This window comes from Carcharodon carcharias (assembly GCF_017639515.1).
Source record: "Carcharodon carcharias isolate sCarCar2 chromosome 38 unlocalized genomic scaffold, sCarCar2.pri SUPER_38_unloc_2, whole genome shotgun sequence".
Taxonomy (NCBI): domain Eukaryota; kingdom Metazoa; phylum Chordata; class Chondrichthyes; order Lamniformes; family Lamnidae; genus Carcharodon; species Carcharodon carcharias.
The window spans coordinates 486,364-505,070 of record NW_024470786.1 but is presented as its reverse complement, the minus strand read 5'-3'; the positions used below and the strand labels follow the sequence as shown (position 1 = coordinate 505,070).

General features: G+C 51.4%; 1 protein-coding gene across 2 annotated transcripts in view; it reads left to right on the top strand.

Annotated features, from left to right (window-relative positions):
• Positions 1-10,619, top strand: part of LOC121274799 (3-methyl-2-oxobutanoate dehydrogenase [lipoamide] kinase, mitochondrial-like) — a 41,874-nt gene extending 31,255 nt beyond the window's left edge. For both annotated transcript variants that reach the window (XM_041182161.1, XM_041182160.1), the window contains 2 exons: positions 8,134-8,295; positions 9,643-10,619. In XM_041182161.1, coding sequence (XP_041038095.1) covers positions 8,134-8,295; positions 9,643-9,787 — 307 coding nt within the window. In that variant the 3' untranslated portion in view covers positions 9,788-10,619. The remainder of the gene's footprint in view (positions 1-8,133; positions 8,296-9,642) is intronic.
• Positions 10,620-18,707: the final 8,088 nt, after the last annotated feature.

Genomic DNA, 18,707 nt, shown 5'->3' with positions numbered 1-18,707 from the left:
TTTAATCTACAGAAAGACTGGAAAAATCCGATGGGCAAAGGTAGCCTAGAATGAGGAGTTCAGAGAATGCTTTTGGGATAGTTTCTTAGAACAGCACATTTCTGGAGCCAACCAGAGAGCAGGCTATGCTAGACCTGGTATTGTGCAAGAAGATGGGATTAATTAATGACCTTGTTATGAAGGCCACCCCTAGATGGCAGCGATCATGATACGATTGAATTTTACATTCAATTTGAGGGAGAGAAGAGTGGGTCCGAGACTAGTATTTGAAACTTAAGTGCAATTAAGAGGGCATGAAAGCTAAAGTGAACTGGCATAAATGGGTCTTTTTCTGGTTGGCAGGGTGTGACGAGTGGTGTGTCTCAGGGATCAGTGCTGGGTCCTCAACTGTTTACAATTGATATAAATGACTTGGATGAAGGGACCAAAGGAATGGTGGCTCAATTTGTTGACTACATAAAGATAGGTAGGGAAGTAAGTTGTGAAGAGGACGTGAGGAGGCTACAAAGGGACATGGATAGGTTAAGTGAGTGGGCAAAGACCCTACAAATGGAGTAAAATGCAGGCAAATGTGAAATTGTCCATTTTGGCAGAAAGAATAAAAAAGCTTATCTACATGGTGAGAGATTGCAGAGCTTTAAGTTGCAGAGGGATCTGGGTGTCCTAGTGCATGAATCGCAAAAGGCTAGTATGCAGGTACAGCAAGTAATGAGGAAAGCTAATAGAATGTTATCGTTTATTGTGAGGGGGATTGAATATAAAAGTAGGGAGGTTAAGCTTCAGTTATACAGGGCACTGGTGAGACCACATCTGGAGTACTGTGTACAGTACTGGTCTCCTTATTTAAGGAAGGATGTAAATGCATTGAAAGCAGTTCAGAGAAGGTTTACCAGACTAATACCTGGAATGGACAGGGTAGGCTTGTGTCTGCTGGAGTTTAGAGGAGTAAGAGGCGACTTGATTGAAACATAAGATCCTGAGGGGTCTTGACAGGGTGGATGTGGAAAGGATAGGAACAGGAGAAGGCCGTTCAGCCTATCGAGCCTGCTCCGCCATTCAAAACGATCATGGCTGATCGAACACTTCAATGCCTTTTACCCACACTGTCCCCATAACCCTCTACGTTATTGTTAATCAGGAATCTATCAATCTCTACCTTAACCATACTCAATGACCGAGCTTCCACGCCCCTCTGGGGTAGAGAATTCCAAAGATTCACAACCCTCTGAGTAGAGAAATTTCTCCTCGTCTCGGTCCTAAGTGGCTTCCCCCTTATTTTGAAATTGCGTCCCCTGGTTCTAGTCTCCCCAGCCAGGGGAAACATCTTACCTGCATCTACCCTGTCTGTTCCTTTAAGTGTTTTGTAGGTTTCAGTGAGATCACCTCTCATTCTTCGAAACTCTAGACAATACAGGCCCAGTTTGCCCAATCTCTCTTCATAAGACAGTCCCGCCATCCCCGGAATGAGTCTGGCGAACCTTCGTTGCACTCCCTCTGTGGCAATAATACCCTTTCTGAGGTAAGGGGACCAAAACTGCACACACTACTCCAGATGCGGTCGAACCAAGCTTCTGCACAGTTGGAGCAAGACTTCACTCCTCCTGTACTCAAATCCTCTTGTGATAAAGGCTAACATTGCGTTCGCCTTCCAATTTGCCTGCTGCACCTGCATGGTTAGCCTTCAGTGACTTATGGACAAGGACACCCAGGTCCCTTTTGTACATCTGGACTTTCTAATCTCTCACCATTTAGGAAATACTCTGTGCATCTGTTCCTTCTACCAAGGTGGATAACCTCACATTTTTCCACGTTATATCTCATCCGCCATGTTCTTGCCCCCTCACTAAGTCCTGCAACCGCTTTACATCTTCCTCTCAACACCCATTCCCGCCCAGCTTTGTATCATCCGTGAACTTGGAAATGTTACATTTGGTCCCCACATCCAGATCGTTGATATATGTTGTGAACAGCTGGGGTCCCAAGCACTGATCCTTGCGGTGCCCCCTACTAGTCGCAGTCTGCCAACCTGAGAATGACCCGTTTATCCTACCCTCTGTTTTCTGCCTGTTAACCAATCCTTAATCCATGCCAGTCTATTTCCTCCTGTCCCATCTGCTTTTATTTTGCTAATCAACCTCCTGTGGGGGGACTTTATCAAAAACCTTCTGAAAATCCAAGTAGACTGTGCCCATCGACTCTCCTTCATCAACTTCGTTAGTAACATCCTCAAAAAACTCCAAGCAGTTTGTCAACCATGATTTCCCATTCGCGAATCCATGCTGACTATGCCCAGTCAGATCATGATTATCCAAGTATCCAGTTATCACGTCCTTTATAATGGATTCCAGCACTTGTTCCCTACTAATGTCAGGCCAACAGGTCAGTAGTTCCCTGTTTTCTCTCTCCCTCCCTTCTTAAACGGTGGGCTGACGTTTTCTACCTTCCAATCCTCAGGAACCATTCCAGAATCGATAGAATTTTGGAAAGTGATCACCAACGCATCCACTATCTCTACAATAACCTCTTTCAACACTCTGGGAATGCAGAATATCAGGTCCCGAGGACTTATCAACTTTCAGTCCCATTAATTTCCCCGATACAACATTCTTGCTTATACTAATTTCCTTCAACTCCTCATTCTCCCTAGTCCCTTGGATCGCTAAATCTGGGAGATTTCCTGTATCTTCCTCGGTGAAAACAGACACAAAGGGATCATTTAGCTTCTCTGCCATTTCGCTATTCCCCATTATGAATTCTTCTGACTCTGCCTGTAATGGACCCACGTTTGTCTTAGCCAAACGCTTCCTTTTCACATACCTATCCAAGTCTTTACCGTCGTTTTGATGTTTTTTGCTAGATTACATTCGTATTCTATTCTCCCTTTCTTCACCAGTTTCTTGGTTTTCCTTTGCTGTGTTCTTTAAAAACCTCCCAATCCTCAGGTTTACTGCTACTTCTGGCAACTTTATAAGCTTTTTCTTTTAATCTTATACAATCCTTCACTTCCTTTGTCAGCCACGGTTGACTGACTTTTTGGGCTTTTGCACTTCGATGGAATGTACGCTGTGTAATAGTTCTTTGAAGACTATCCATTGCCTATGTACTGTCCTGCCTTTTCATGTATTTTCCCAATCCACCTCGGCCAATTTGTCCCTCATGTCTTCAACTTTGACATCCTTGCTTCAGAGTGAACTACCTCACTTTCAAATAATGTAAAGTTCTAACATATTATGGTCACTCTTCCCTAAAGGTTCCATTACAACAAAATTATTAACTAGCCCTTTTTCACTATATAATACTAGATCTAAAATAGCTTGTCCCTTAGTTGGCTCCTCAACATACTGCTCTAGAAAACCATCCCTAACACACTCCAGAAACTCGTCTTCCACAGCATTGGTGCTCAGTTGGTTTACCCAGCCTTTATGCAGATTGAAGTCAACCAAGTTTACTGCATTGCCCATGTTACATGCTTCTCTCACCACCTGATTACTACCATGCCCCACATTACCACGACCTGTTTGGTGCCCAGTAAACAACTCCAACCAAGGCCTGCTGCCCTTTGCTGTTTCCTAGCTCCCACCCAGACAGATTCCACACATGGTTCTTCCAATCTGAGGCCCTCGCTTAGTAATGCACTGACCCCCATCCCTTATTATCAGCGCAACCCCACCTCCTTTCCCTTTTGCCTGTCCTTCCTAAACGTTGAATATTCAGTTCCCAGTCTTGGTCACCATGCAGCCACGTTTCTGTAATGGCAATTGATCATACCCATTTACCTCTATTTGTGCCTCTAAATCACCTACCTTATTGTGATTGCTGTGCATGTTCGGGTAGAGTGCCCCTAACTTTGTCTTTTTGATATCATTCTGCATTCGAAGCATACTCGATGCTCTGCTCTGTTTCTCCTGCCTTCTAGTCTCACCACTGCCTCCCGTCACCAACCTGACTTCCTTCCAATTTGGGCCACCCCTCCGGTTCCCACCAGCCCCCTCTGACAAGCTAGTTTAAACCCACCCCAACAGTCTCCCTGCGAGTATATCAGTCCCAGCCCTGTTAAAATGTACAGGTCCCACCTGTGGTGTGACCACCTCCCTAAACGTGCTGTCCATGCTGCCTCGCCAGTGCACAGTGGTGACTCCAGCCGCCCGAGCTTGTGCAGCGGGGTGACACTTCCTACGGATGCATTTGTCTGGGACACGTGATGCGTCCACGACTTCCCACATAGTGCAGGATGCACACTCCACTTGGCCAAGCTGCCCTGCCATCTCGTAACTCTAAGAACTATTTATTACACTTGAGAGTAAGTAGAGTAAATTACTAGTGACTTAACTTTACTACACCCATGCTAACTTTACCTTGCTTTATTTCACTTAGACTTGATTTAACTTTACTTCCCTATGGCTAGTGTTCCTTACTGAAGTCCAAGTAGCTACGACTTTATGAATGATATGTTTTTCCAGTTTTAAGCAATTTAAACACACTCCCTAACAGCAGCTTCTCACCAACCAATGAGCTTGCAGTTTCCCTGTGATGTCAGTCCTGGATTTTTTTCAAACTCAGCCCCCTGCCTGAGTGTCCCTCGAGTGAAGATCCGAGCCTCACCTCTATTTATCTGCTGCCTTGGTAGAGGTGTCCCTCGCAGGTCTGGCTGTCCCCACTCCCAGAAGGCGAGTGAAGGCCCCAAGCCTCGCCCTCCATTTATCCACTGCCCGAGTAGAGGAGTCCTTCGCAGGCCTGGCTTTCTTTGCTCCTGGAAGGATGTTTCCTCTTGTGGGAGAATCTAGAACTAGGGGGGGTCACTGTTACAAAATAAAGTGTCGCTCGTTTAAGCCAGAGATGAGGAGAAATGTTTTCTCTGAGGGTTGTGACTCTTTGGAACTCTCTTCCTCAAAAGGCGGTGGAAGCAGAAGTAGATAGATCCTTGATTAACAACGGGGTGAAAGGTTATCGGGGATAGGCGAGAGCCTATCAACCGTGATCTTATTGAATGGTGGAGCAGGCTCGAGGGGCTGAGTGGCCTAGTCCTGCTCCTAGTTCGCATGTGTAACACTACCACTGTGCTAAACGGGACAGATTTCAAACAGACTGGGCATCCGTGAGGCGCTGTGGGCCACCAGCAGCAGCAGAATTGTACTCGAACACAATCTGTAACCTCATGGCCCAGCATATCCCCCACTCTACCATTACCATCAGGCCAGAGGATCAACACTGTTCAATGAAGAGCGCAGGAGGACATGCCAGGAGCAGCACCAGGCATATCTAACAATGAGGTGTCAACTTGGTGAAGCTATAACACAGCTTGCGTGCCAAATAGCATAAGCAACAAGTGATAGACCGTCAGAGCTAAGAGATCCCACAACCAACGGACCAGATCTAAGCTCTGCAGTCCTGCCACATCCAGTCGTGAATGGTGGTGGATAATTAAACAACTCACTGGAAGAGGAGACTCCACCAATATCCCTATCCTCAATGATGGAGGAACTCAGCACATCAGTGCAAAAGATAAGACTGAAGCATTCGCTACAATCTTCAGCCAGAAGTGCTGAGTGGATGATCCATCTTGGCCTCCAGAGGTCCCCAGCATCACAGACGCCCGTCTTCAGCCAATTCAATTCACTCCACGTGAGATCAAGAAATGGGTGAAGGCACTGGATACTGCAAAGGCTATGGGCCCTGACAATATTCCAGCAATAGTACTGAAGACTTGTGCCCCTAGCCAAGCTGTCCCATTACAGCTACAACACTGGCATCTACCCAGCTATGGGGAAAATTGCTCGGGTATGTCCTGTACACAAAAAGCAAGACAAATCCAACCCGGCCAATTACTGCCCCATCAGTCTACTCTCAATCATCAGTAAAGTAATGGAAGGGGTCATCAACAGTGCTATCAAGCTTACTTAGCAATAACCTGCTCAGTGACACCCAGTTTGGGTTCCGCCAGGGCCACTCAGCTCCTGACCTCATTACAGCCTTGGTTCAAACATGGACAAAAGAGGTGAGCTCCCGAGGCGAGGTGAGAGTGGCTGCCCTTGACATCAAGGCCGCATTTGACCGAGTGTGGCATTAAGGAGCCCCAGCAAAACTGGAGTCAATGGGAATCAGGGGGAAAACTCTCCACTGGTTGGAGTCATACCAAGCACAAAGGGAGATGGTTGTGGTTGTTGGAGGTCAGTCATCTCAGCTCCAGGACATCACTGCAGGAGCTCCTCAGGGTAGTGTCCTCGGCCCAGCCATCTTCAGCTGCTTCATCAATGACCTTCCCTCCATCATAAGGTCAGAAGTGGGGATGTTCGCTGATGATTGTACAATGTTCAGCACCATTCGCGACTCCTCAGATACTGAAGCAGCCCCTGTCCAAATGCAGCAAGACCTGGACAATATCCAGGCTTGGGCTGACAAGTGGCAAGTAAGATTGCCTGGCACTTGTGTGGTATGAATGACCATCTCCAATAAAAGAGAATCTAACTATCGCCCCTTGACATTCAATAGCATTACCATTGCTGAATCCCCCCACTATCAACATCCTGGGGGTTACCATTGACCAGAGACTGCACTGGACCAGCCATATAAATTCTGTGGCTACAAGAGCAGGTCAGAGGCTGGGAATCCTCCAAGTAACTCAGCTCCTGACTCCCCAAAGCCTGTTCACCATCTACAAAGCACAAGTCAGGAGTGTGATGGAATACTCCCCACTTGCCTGGATGAGTGCAGCTCCCCCAACAGTCAAGAAGCTTGACACTGTCCAGGACAAAGCAGCCCCGCTTGATCGGCACCCCATCCACAAACATTCACTCCCTCCACCACCGATGCACAGTGGCTGCAGTGTGTACCATCTACAAGATGCACTGCAGCAACTCACCAAGGCTCCTTCGACAGCGCCGCCCAAACCCACGGCCTCTACCATCTAGAAGGACAAGGGCAGCAGACACACGGAGAACACCACCACCTGGAAGTTCCCCTCCGAGCCACTCACCATCCCGACTTTGAAATATATCGGCCATTCCTTCACTGTCGCTGACCCTGGAACTCCCTCCCTAACAGCGCTGTGGGTGTACCTACACCACACGGGGACTGCAGCGGCTCAAGAAGGCGGCTCACCCACCACCTTCTCAAGGGGGCAATTAGGGATGGGCAATAAATGCTGGGGCCCAGCCAGTGACGCCCACATTCCCAGAATGAATTTTTAAAAATTAACGCTGTTTAACGTACCATTAGTACAAGGAACTCAGGAAGTTAGCACGCAGCTACAGCAAGCAATGAGGAAGGCAAGTAGAACGTTGGCTTTTATTGCAAAAGGACTGGAGTACAGGAGTAAGGAAGACTTTTAATTGGATGGGGCTTTGATGAGAGAGCACCTGGACTAGTGTGCACGGTTTTGGACTCGGTATTGGAACATGGGAGCAGGATTAGGCCCATCCTGCCAGTTCCATCATTCATTTGGATCATGGCTGATCCTCTACTTCCACACCACTTTCCCACAACACCTTTTAAGGAAGGATATCCTGGCATTGGAGGCGGTACAGCGAAGGTTCCCTCGATCGGTCCCCGGGATGAGGGGAAAGGAAGGGATGGTGTCCGATGGGGAGAGGCTGAGTGAATTGGGTCTGTATTCTCTGGAGTTGTGAACAATGAGAGTCGATCTCATTGAAACCTGCCCCGATTCTGAAAGGGTTTGACAGGGTGCACACGGAGGTTGTCTCCCCCCCACCACACCAGCTGGGGTATCGGGAACACGGTGGGGGGGTGCGGGGAGGGGGCACAGTCTCAGGATAAGGTGTCGGCCATTTTGGACTGAGCCGAGGGGAAATTGCTTCACTCGGAGGGTTGTGAATCTTAGGGATTCTCACTCCAGAGGGTTGTGTATACACTTGTTGACTATAGGCAAGACTGGGATCAATAGACTTCTAGCCTCTCAGGGAACCGAGGGATACAGGGAGTGGGCGGAGGAAGCAGTTGAGGCAGGAGGTCGGCCATGATCGTATGGAATGGGGGAGCAGGCATGAGGGGCCGAATGGTCTTCTCCTATTTATGTGACTCTCGCCACTCAACTTGACGTGCTGTGTTCTGAGAGGAAAGGATCTCTCCAACAAACCACTTTCTTATCTTGCCTCCCCCACCCCTGATCCCCGACAGGATTTCGGACCGGGGCGGAGGGATTCCACATAAATGTTTGGACAAAGTCATGGATTACCATTTCACCACAGCAGAGTCCAGCACTCAGGAGCTGCAGAACAACACCATCCTGGGGAACATGGTGGACATGGTCAACAGTGGGCAGTCCAACCCTATGCACGGGTATGTGACCCAGCTTCCTTCCCATTCACTCCCACTGTACACAATCCCAATGCCCTTCCCGTTCACTCCCACTGTACACAATCCCAATGGACCCAAACCCTTTCCCGTTCACTCCCACTGTACACAATCCCAATGGACCCAAACCCCTTCCCATTCACTCCCACTGTACACAATCCCAATGGACCCAAACCCCTTCCCATTCACTCCAACTGTACACAACCCCAATGTACCCAAAGCCCTTCCTGTTCACTCCCACTGTACACAATCCCAATGGACCCAAACCCCTTCCCATTCACTCCCACTGTACACAATCCCAATGGACCCAAACCCTTTCCCGTTCACTCCCACTGTACACAATCCCAATGGACCCAAACCCTTTCCCGTTCACTCCCACTGTACACAATCCCAATGGACCCAAATCCCTTCCCGTTCACTGCCACTGTACACAATCCCAATGGACCCAAACCCCTTCCCATTCACTCCCACTGTACACAATCCCAATGGACCCAAACCCCTTCCAGTTCACTGCCACTGTACACAATCCCAATGGACCCAAACCCCTTCCCGTTCACTCCCACTGTACACAATCCCAATGGACCCAAATCCCTTCCCGTTCACTGCCACTGTACACAATCCCAATGGACCCAAGGCCCTTCCCATTCACTCTCATTGTACACAATCCCAATGGACCCAAACCCCTTCCCGTTCACTCCCACTGTACACAATCCCAATGGACCCAAACCCCTTCCCATTCACTCTCATTGTACACAATCCCAATGGACCCAAACCCCTTCCTGTTCACTCCCACTATACACAATCCCAATGGACCCAAACCCTTTCCCGTTCAATCCCACTGTACACAATCCCAATGGACCCAAACCCCTTCCCGTTCACTCCCACTGTACACAATCCCAATGGACCCAAACCCTTTCCCGTTCACTCCCACTATACACAATCCCAATGGACCCAAACCCCTTCCCGTTCACTCCCACTGTACACAATCCCAATGGACCCAAACCCCTTCCCGTTCACTCCCACTGTACACAATCCCAATGGACCCAAACCCTTTCCCGTTCACTCCCACTGTACACAATCCCAATGGACCCAAACCCCTTCCCGTTCACTCCCACTGTACACAATCCCAATGGACCCAAATCCCTTCCCGTTCACTGCCACTGTACACAATCCCAATGGACGCAAACCCCTTCACATTCACTCCCACTGTACACAATCCCAATGGACCCAGACCCCTTCCCGTTCACTCCCACCGCTCAATCGTATTGTCCGGTTCAAAAAAAAAAAGAAATTCCGAAGCTGACGTCTCGCTTCTCTTTATTTTGCCCGTAGTTTTGGATTTGGTCTGCCTACCTCACGTGCCTATGCCGAATACCTGAGCGGCTCGCTGATGGTCCAGTCGCTTCAGGGCATTGGGACTGACGTCTACCTGCGCCTGAGACACATCGACGGAAAGGAGGAGAGCTTCCGGATTTGACGGGGTCACCCTGCTCTCTCGAGGTCGCCGAGCGACCAGAGCGTGGCCAGGCGGACGGTGGGGGTGGGGAGGTGCGGTGGTGGTGGTGGTGGTGGTAGGTGCTGTGGGGGGTTTGGGAAAGAGGAGGAGGAGGAGGGGGGGGAGGCGCAGAAACTATAGCGTGGAAAATAAAATGAGCAGGAAGAGGGAGAGAGAGAGAGAGAGTTTACGATGTGGCCATAGCCGCTGTGGCCTCGTCACCCGTGGGACTATTTTCTCCGTTGCGCGATTTGGCGTTGGTCAGCCTCTTGGCCGTCTTGAAGCTCCCCGCCCCCCCCCCCCCCCCCCTCACCATTACCACTCCAATTAACTTGTCCAGGTTACCAGGGACCACACGACACTCCATGCTTTGTCAACTTAGGATCCTCCGGAAATTTCCAGACCACCCCCCCCCCGCCACCTCCCCCGCCTTCAACCCTCGGGTGGTCAACCCGGCGGCCATTTTGAAATCCGGGGATCATTCCACCCCCCCTCCCCCCCCATCCCCCACAACCAACACGCTGCTGCCGTTCAGGGACCATTGCCCTCTCGACGCATTGTCATGGCGAAGGGGGGGCATTTTAGAAGTTTCCGGATCCTTCCTCTCCGATGCGAGTTGGAAATTTAGAACTCACGACACTCCAATAAAAGTCGGCAGCCGTTTTACGAGGGCTGCCCCCAAGACGTTTGGGCCAAAGTGGAAGGCATTTTGTTGCGTGGCGACCTCTGATTTAGGGTCACACCATTTGGCATGAATCAGTCTCTCTCTCTCTCTCTCTCTCTCTCTCTCTCCCTGTCCAGCGTGTCACAACCATCTATCGTCCGTGTTTTTTTCCTTGAAGCTTCTCCTGATTGCTTGCGAGCAGCTTAGGACGTTTTTTGGTCTTGAACTGGGTGGGATCTCTGCCAGCGGCTGGTAGGCAAGTCAAGGGTTTGGTGGTGGCCGTGGGCCGGCCTCTTCTCAGTGGAGCTCGTGCTGCACCCCAGCTGAGCTTGGGCGTTGCCATGGGACCAACCGACGGGCAGGCCCAGCTTCCGGACCCTTCCAGACCATCGCGTCCTCGAGCTGGGCTGGGAATCTGGTCCCTCGAGGTAATTGACGTGAGTGGTACGTCAGGGTCAGCACTGAGGGAGCGCCGCACTGTCGGAGGGTCAGCGCTGAGGGAGAGCCGCACTGTCAGAGGGTCATTACTGAGGGAGAGCCGCACTGTCGGAGGGTCAGCGCTGAGGGAGCGCCGCACTGTCGGACGGTCAGCACTGAGGGAGAGCCGCACTGTCGGAGGGTCAGCGCTGAGGGAGAGCCGCACTGTCGGAGGGTCAGCGCTGAGGGAGAGCCGCACTGTCGGAGGGTAAGCGCTGAGGGAGTGCCGCACTGTCTGAGGGTCAGCGCTGAGGGAGAGCTGCACTGTCGGAGGGTCGGCGCTGAGGGAGAGCCGCACTGTCGGAGGGTCAGCGCTGAGGGAGAGCCGCACTGTCGGAGGGTAAGCGCTGAGGGAGTGCCGCACTGTCGGAGGGTCAGGGCTGAGGGACAGCCGCACTGTCGGAGGGTCAGTGCTGAGGGAGAGCCGCACTGTCGGAGTGTCAGTACCGAGGGAGAGCCGCACTGTCGGAGGGTCGGTACTGAGGGAGAGCCGCACTGTCGGTACTGAGGGAGAGCCGCACTGTCGGAGGGTCGGCACTGAGGGAGAGCCGCACTGTCGGAGGGTCAGTACTGAGGGAGTGCCGCACTGTCGGAGGGTCAGTACTGAGGGAGTGCCGCACTGTCGGAGGGTCAGTGCTGAGGGAGAGCCGCACTGTCGGAGGGTCAGTACTGAGGGAGCGCCTCACTGTCGGAGGGTCAGTGCTGAGGGAGCGAGGGTCAGCCGCGCTGGCGGAGGGTCAGTGCTGAGGGAGCGAGGGTGAGCCGCGCTGGCGGAGGGTCAGTACTGAGGGAGAGCCGCACTGTCGGAGGGTCAGTGCTGAGGGAGAGCCGCACTGTCGGAGGGTCATTACTGAGTGAGCTCCGCACTGTCGGAGGGTCAGTGCTGAGGGAGCGCCGCACTGTCGGAGGGTCAGTGCTGAGGGAGAGCCGCACTGTTGGAGGGTCAGCGTCTGAGAGGTGGCGAGGAGGCGGAGGGAGCAGAGCACGAGCTCATGAGGGAGCAGAGGGCCGTTGTACTGCCACCTTCTGTATGAAACTGGAAACCGAAGGCTCTACCTCCCCCTCAGTGCTGGAGTGAAAACTGTACTCTCTCTGGGAGATTCCTGTGCAGAAATGGGCTGCTTTGTTTCCTATTTGTAACAGCAACCTTAGAACACAACAAAGTCCATCTTTGGTTGGGGTGACTTTGGAACAGCCGCCAATCCTGTTTCTGTTCAGACGTTTCCCAGCGGTTTAACCAGTCATTTTGAAGGAGGTTCCTGGAACACACTCCTCGGAGAGACCACCACCTCACTCGACCAACCCACCCGCCTCGAATCCAGTCTGGGATGCATTCCGTGGGTCCCAATCCCACAATCTTCAAATTCAGCAACCGAGTGGGTAGGATATTAAAGGGTGCCGGGGGGCAGGGGAAGAGGTGGTTGGATGAGACTGGGTGGGATATTAAAGGGTGTGTGGAGTGAGGCGGAGAGTGGGATTAGACTGGTTGGGATGTTAAAGAGTGCAGGGAGAGTGGGACTAGACGGTGGGATATTAAAGGGTGCGGGCAGAGAGTGGGATTAGACTGGGTGGGATATTAAAGGGTGTGGGGAGTGAGGGGGAGGGTGGGATTAGACTGGTTGGGATGTTAAAGAGTGCAGGGAGAGTGGGACTAGACGGTGGGATATTAAAGGGTGCGGGCAGAGATTGGGATTAGACTGGGTGGGATATTAAAGGGTGTGGGGAGTGAGGTGGAGAGTGGGATTAGACTGGGTGGGATATTAAAGGGTGTGGGGAGTGAGGGGGAGAGCGGGATTAGACTGGGTGGTATATTAAAGGGTGTGGGGAGTGAGGGCGAGAGTGGGATTAGACTGGGTGGGATATTAAATAGTGCAGGGAGAGAGTGGCATTAGACTGGGATATTAAAGGGTGCGGGTAGAGTGGGATTAGACTGGGTGGGATATTAAAGGTTGCAGGGAGAGCGGGATTAGACTGGGTGGGATATTCAATGGTGTGGGGAGTGAGGGCGAGAGTGGGATTAGACTGGGTGGGATGTTAAATAGTGCAGGGAGAGAGTGGGATTAGACTGGGATATTAAAGGGTGCGGGGAGAGTGGGATTAGACTGGGTGGGATATTAAAGGGTGTGGGGAGTGAGGGCGAGAGTGGGATTAGACTGGGTGGGATGTTAAATAGTGCAAGGAGAGAGTGGGATTAGACTGGGTGGGATATTAAAGGGTGTGGAGAGTGAGGGGGAGGGTGGGATTAGACGGGGTGTGATATTAAAGGGTGTGTGGAGTGAGGCGGAGAGTGGGATTAGACTGGTTGGGATGTTAAAGAGTGCAGGGAGAGTGGGATTAGACGGTGGGATATTAAAGGGTGTGGGGAGTGAGGGAGAGATTGGGATTAGACTGGGTGGGATATTAAAGAGTGAGGGGAACAGTGGGATTAAACTGGGTGGGATATTAAAGTGTGCGGGCAGAGAGTGGGATTAGACTCGGTGGTATATTAAATGGTGTGGAGAGTGAGGGAGAGAGTAGGATTAGACTGGGATATTAAAGGGTGCGGGGAGAGTGGGATTAGAAAGCTTGGGATGTTAAAGGGTGCGGGCAGAGAGTGGGATTAGACTGGGTGGGATATTAAAGGGTGTGGGGAGTGAGGGAGAGAGCGTGATTAGACTGGGTGGGATATTAAATGGTGTCGGGAGTGAGGGGGAGAGTGGGATTAGACTGGGTGGGATATTAAATGGTGTCGGGAGTGAGGGGGAGAGTGGAATTAGACTGGGTGGGATGTTAAATAGTGCAGGGAGAGAGTGGGATTAGACTGGGTGGGATATTAAGTGGTGTTGGGAGTGAGGGGGAGATTGGGATTAGACTGGGTGGGATATTAAAGAGTGAGGGGAATAGTGGGACCAGACTGGGTGGGATATTAAAGGGTGTGGGGAGAGTGGGATTAGACTGGGTGGGATATTAAAAGGTGTGGGGAGTGAGGGGGAGAGTGGGATTAGACTGGGTGGGATGTTAAAGTGTGCAGGGGGAGAGTGGGATAAGACTGGGTGGGATATTAAAGAGTGAGGGGAACAGTGGGATTAGACTGGGTGGGATATTAAAGTGTGTGGGGAGTGAGGGGGAGAGCGGGATTAAACTGGGTGGGATATTAAAGGGTGCGGGGAGTGAGGTGGAGAGTGGGATTAGACTGGTTGGGATGTTAAAGAGTGCAGGGAGAGTGGGATTTGACTGGGTGGGATATTAAAGGGTGTGGGGAGTGAGGGGGAGAGTGGGATTAGACTGGGTGGGATATTAAAGGTTGCGGGCAGAGAGTGGGATTAGACTGGGTGGGATATTAAAGGGTGAGGGGGAGAGTGGGATTAGACTGGGTGGGATATTAAAGGGTGCGGGGAGTGAGGGGGAGAGTGGGATTAGACAGGATGGGATATTCAAGGTTGTGGGGAGTGAGGGTGAGAGTGGGATTAGACTGGGTGGGATGTTAAAGAGTGAGGGGAACAGTGGGATTAGACTGGGTGAGATATTAAAGGGTGTGGGGAGTGAGGGGGAGAGCGGGATGAAACTGGGTGGGATATTAAAGGGTGCGGGGAGTGAGGTGGAGAGTGGGATTAGACTGGTTGGGATGTTAAAGAGTGCAGGGAGAGTGGGATTTGACTGGGTGGGATATTAAAGGGTGCGGGCAGAGAGTGGGATTAGACTGGGTGGGATGTTAAAGTGTGCAGGGGGAGAGTGGGATTAGACTGGGTGGAATATTAAAGAGTGAGGGGAACAGTGGGATTAGACTGGGTGAGATATTAAAGGGTGTGGGGAGTGAGGGGGAGTGTGGAATTAGACTGGGTGTGATATTAAAGTGTGAGGGGAAGAGTGGGATTAGACTGGGTGGGATATTAAAGCGTGTGGGGAGTGAGGGGGAGAGTGGGATTAGACTGGGTGAGATATTAAAGGATGTGGGGAGTGCGGGGAGAGAATGGGATCAGACTGGGTGGGATATTAAAGGGTGTGGGGAGTGAGGGGGAGAGGGATTAGACTGGGTGGGATATTAAAGTGTGCAGGGGGAGAGTGGGATAAGACTGGGTGGGATATTAAAGGGTGTGGGGAGTGAGGGGGAGATTGGGATTAGACTGGGTGGGATGTTAAAGTGTGCAGGGGGAGAGTGGGATAAGACTGGGTGGGATATTAAAGCGTGTGGGGAGTGAGGGGGAGAGTGGGATTAGACTGGGTGAGATATTAAAGGATGTGGGGAGTGCGGGGAGAGAATGGGATCAGACTGGGTGGGATATTAAAGGGTGTGGGGAGTGAGGGGGAGAGGGATTAGACTGGGTGGGATATTAAAGGGTGCGGGGAGTGAGGGGGAGAGGGATTAGACTGGGTGGGATATTAAAGGGTGTGGGGAGCGAGAGGGAGAGTGAGATTAGACTGGGTGGGATGTTAAAGTGTGCAGGGAGAGAGTGGGATTAGACTGGGTGGGATATTAAAGGTTGCGGGCAGAGAGTGGGATTAGACTGGGTGGGATATTAAAGGGTGCGGGGAGTGAGGGGGAGAGTGGGATTAGACAGGATGGGATATTAAAGGTTGTGGGGAGTGAGGGTGAGAGTGGGATTAGACTGGGTGGGATGTTAAAGAGTGAGGGGAACAGTGGGATTAGACTGGGTGAGATATTAAAGGGTGTGGGGAGTGAGGGGGAGAGTGGGATTAGACTGGGTGAGATATTAAAGGGTGTGGGGAGTGAGGGGGAGAGCGGGATGAAACTGGGTGGGATATTAAAGGGTGCGGGGAGTGAGGTGGAGAGTGGGATTTGACTGGGTGGGATATTAAAGGGTGCGGGGAGTGAGGTGGAGAGTGGGATTTGACTGGGTGGGATATTAAAGGGTGCGGGCAGAGAGTGGGATTAGCCTGGGTGGGATGTTAAAGTGTGCAGGGGGAGAGTGGGATTAGACTGGGTGGAATATTAAAGAGTGAGGGGAACAGTGGGATTAGACTGGGTGAGATATTAAAGGGTGTGGGGAGTGAGGGGGAGTGTGGAATTAGACTGGGTGTGATATTAAAGTGTGAGGGGAAGAGTGGGATTAGACTGGGTGGGATATTAAAGCGTGTGGGGAGTGAGGTGAAGAGTGGGATTAGACTGGGTGAGATATTAAATGGTGTGGGGAGTGAGGTGAAGAGTGGGATTAGACTGGGTGAGATATTAAAGGGTGTGGGGAGTGAGGGGAAGAGTGGGATTAGACTGGGTGGGATGTTAAAGGATGTGGGGATTGAGGGGGAGAGTGGAATTAGACTGGGTGGGATATTAAAGAGTGAGGGGAACAGTGGGATTAGACTGGGTGAGATATTAAATGGTGTGGGGAGTGAGGGGAAGAGTGGAATTAGACTGGGTGGGATATTAAAGGGTGTGTGGAGTGAGGGGGAGAGTGGGATTAGACTGGGTGGGATATTAAGGGGTGCGGGGAGAGAGTGGGATTAGATTGGGTGGGATGGTAGAGGGTGTGGGGAGTGAGGTGGAGAGTGGGATTAGACTGGGTGGGATATTAAAGGGTGCGGGAAGTGAGGGGGAGAGTGGGATTAGACTGGGTGGGATATTAAAGGGTGTGTGGAGTGAGGGGGAGAGTGGGATTAGACTGGGTGGGATATTAAAGGGTGTGGGGAGCGAGGGGGAGAGTGGGATTAGACTGGGTGGGATATTAAAGGGTGTGTGGAGTGAGGGGGAGAGTGGGATTAGACGGGGTGTGATATTAAAGGGTGCGGGGAGTGAGGTGGAGAGTGGGATTAGACTGACTGGGATATTAAAGAGTGCAGGGAGAGAGTGGGATTTGACTGGGTGGGATATTAAAGTGTGGGGAGTGAGGGGGGAGAGTGGGATTAAACTGGGTGGGATATTAAAGGGTGCGGGCAGAGAGTTGGATTAGACTGGGTGGGATATTAAAGGGTGTGGGGAGTGTGGGGGAGAGTGTGATTAGACTGGGTGGGATATTAAAGGGTGCGGGGAGTGAGGGAGAGAGTGGGATTAGACTGGTTGGGATGTTAAAGAGTGCAGGGAGAGTGGGATTTGACTGGGTGGGATATTAAAGGTTGTGCGGAGTGAGGGTGAGAGTGGGATTAGACTGGGTAAGATATTAAAGGGTGTGGGGAGTGAGGGGGAGAGCGGGATTAAACTGGTTGGGATGTTAAAGAGTGCAGGGAGAGTGGGATTAGACTGGGTGGGATATTAAAGGGTGCGGGGAGTGAGGTGGAGAGTGGGCAGAGAGTAGGATTAGACTGGGTGAGATATTAAAGGGTGTGGGGAGTGAGGGGAACAGTGGGATTAGACTGGGTGAGATATTAAAGGGTGTGGGCAGAGAGTGGGATTAGACTGGGTGGGATATTAAAGTGTGAGGGGAAGAGTGGGATTAGACTGGGTGAGATATTAAAGGGTGTGGGGAGTGAGGGGGAGAGTGGAATTAGACTGGGTGGGATGTTAAAGTGTGTGGGCAGAGAGTGGGATTAGACTGGGTGGGATATTAAAGGGTGTGGGAAGTGAGGGGTAGAGTAGGATTAGACTGGCTGGGATATTAAAGGGTGTGGGGAGAGAGTGGGATTAGACTGGGTGGGATATTAAAGGGTGTGTGGAGTGAGGGAGAGAGTGGGATTAGACGGGGTGTGATATTCAAGGGAGCTGGGAGTGAGGTGGAGAGCGGGATTAAACTGGTTGGGATGTTAAAGAGTGCAGGGAGAGAGTGAGATTTGACTGGGTGGGATATTAAAGTGTGTGGGGAGTGAGGGGGAGAGTGGGATCAGACTAGGTGGGATATTAAAGGGTGTGGGGAGTGATGGGGAGAGTGGGATTAGACTGGGTGGGATATTAAAAGTTGCGGGGAGAGAATGGGATTAGACTGGGTGGGATATTAAGAGGTGCGGGGAGAGAATGGGATTAGACTGGGTGGGATATTAAAAGGTGCGGGGAGAGAATGGGATTAGACTGGGAGGGATATTAAGAGGTGCGGGGAGAGAATGGGATTAGACTGGGTGGGATATTAAAAGGTGCGGGGAGAGAATGGGATTAGACTGGGTGGGATATTAAGAGGTGCGGGGAGAGAATGGGATCAGACTGGGTGGGATATTAAAGGGTGTGGGGAGTGAGGGGGAGAGTGGGATTAGACTGGGTGGGATATTAAAGGGTGTGGGGAGAGTGGGATTAGACTGGGTGGGATATTAAAGGGTGTGGGGAGTGATGGGGAGAGTGGGATTAGACTGGGTGGGATATTAAAAGGTGCGGGGAGAGAATGGGATTAGACTGGGAGGGATATTAAGAGGTGCGGGGAGAGAATGGGATTAGACTGGGTGGGATATTAAAAGGTGCGGGGAGAGAATGGGATTAGACTGGGAGGGATATTAAGAGGTGCGGGGAGAGAATGGGATTAGACTGGGTGGGATATTAAAAGGTGCGGGGAGAGAATGGGATTAGACTGGGTGGGATATTAAGAGTTGCGGGGAGAGAATGGGATCAGACTGGGTGGGATATTAAAGGGTGTGGGGAGTGAGGGGGAGAGTGGGATTAGACTGGGTGGGATATTAAAGGGTGTGGGGAGAGTGGGATTAGACTGGGTGGGATATTAAAGTGTGTGGGGATTGAGGGGGAGAGTGGGATTAGACTGGGTGGGATATTAAAGGGTGTGGGGAGTGAGGGGGAGATTGGGATTAGACTGGGTGGGATATTAAAGAGTGAGGGGAATAGTGGGACCAGACTGGGTGGGATATTAAAGGGTGTCGGGAGTGAGGGGGAGAGTGGGATTAGACTGGGTGGGA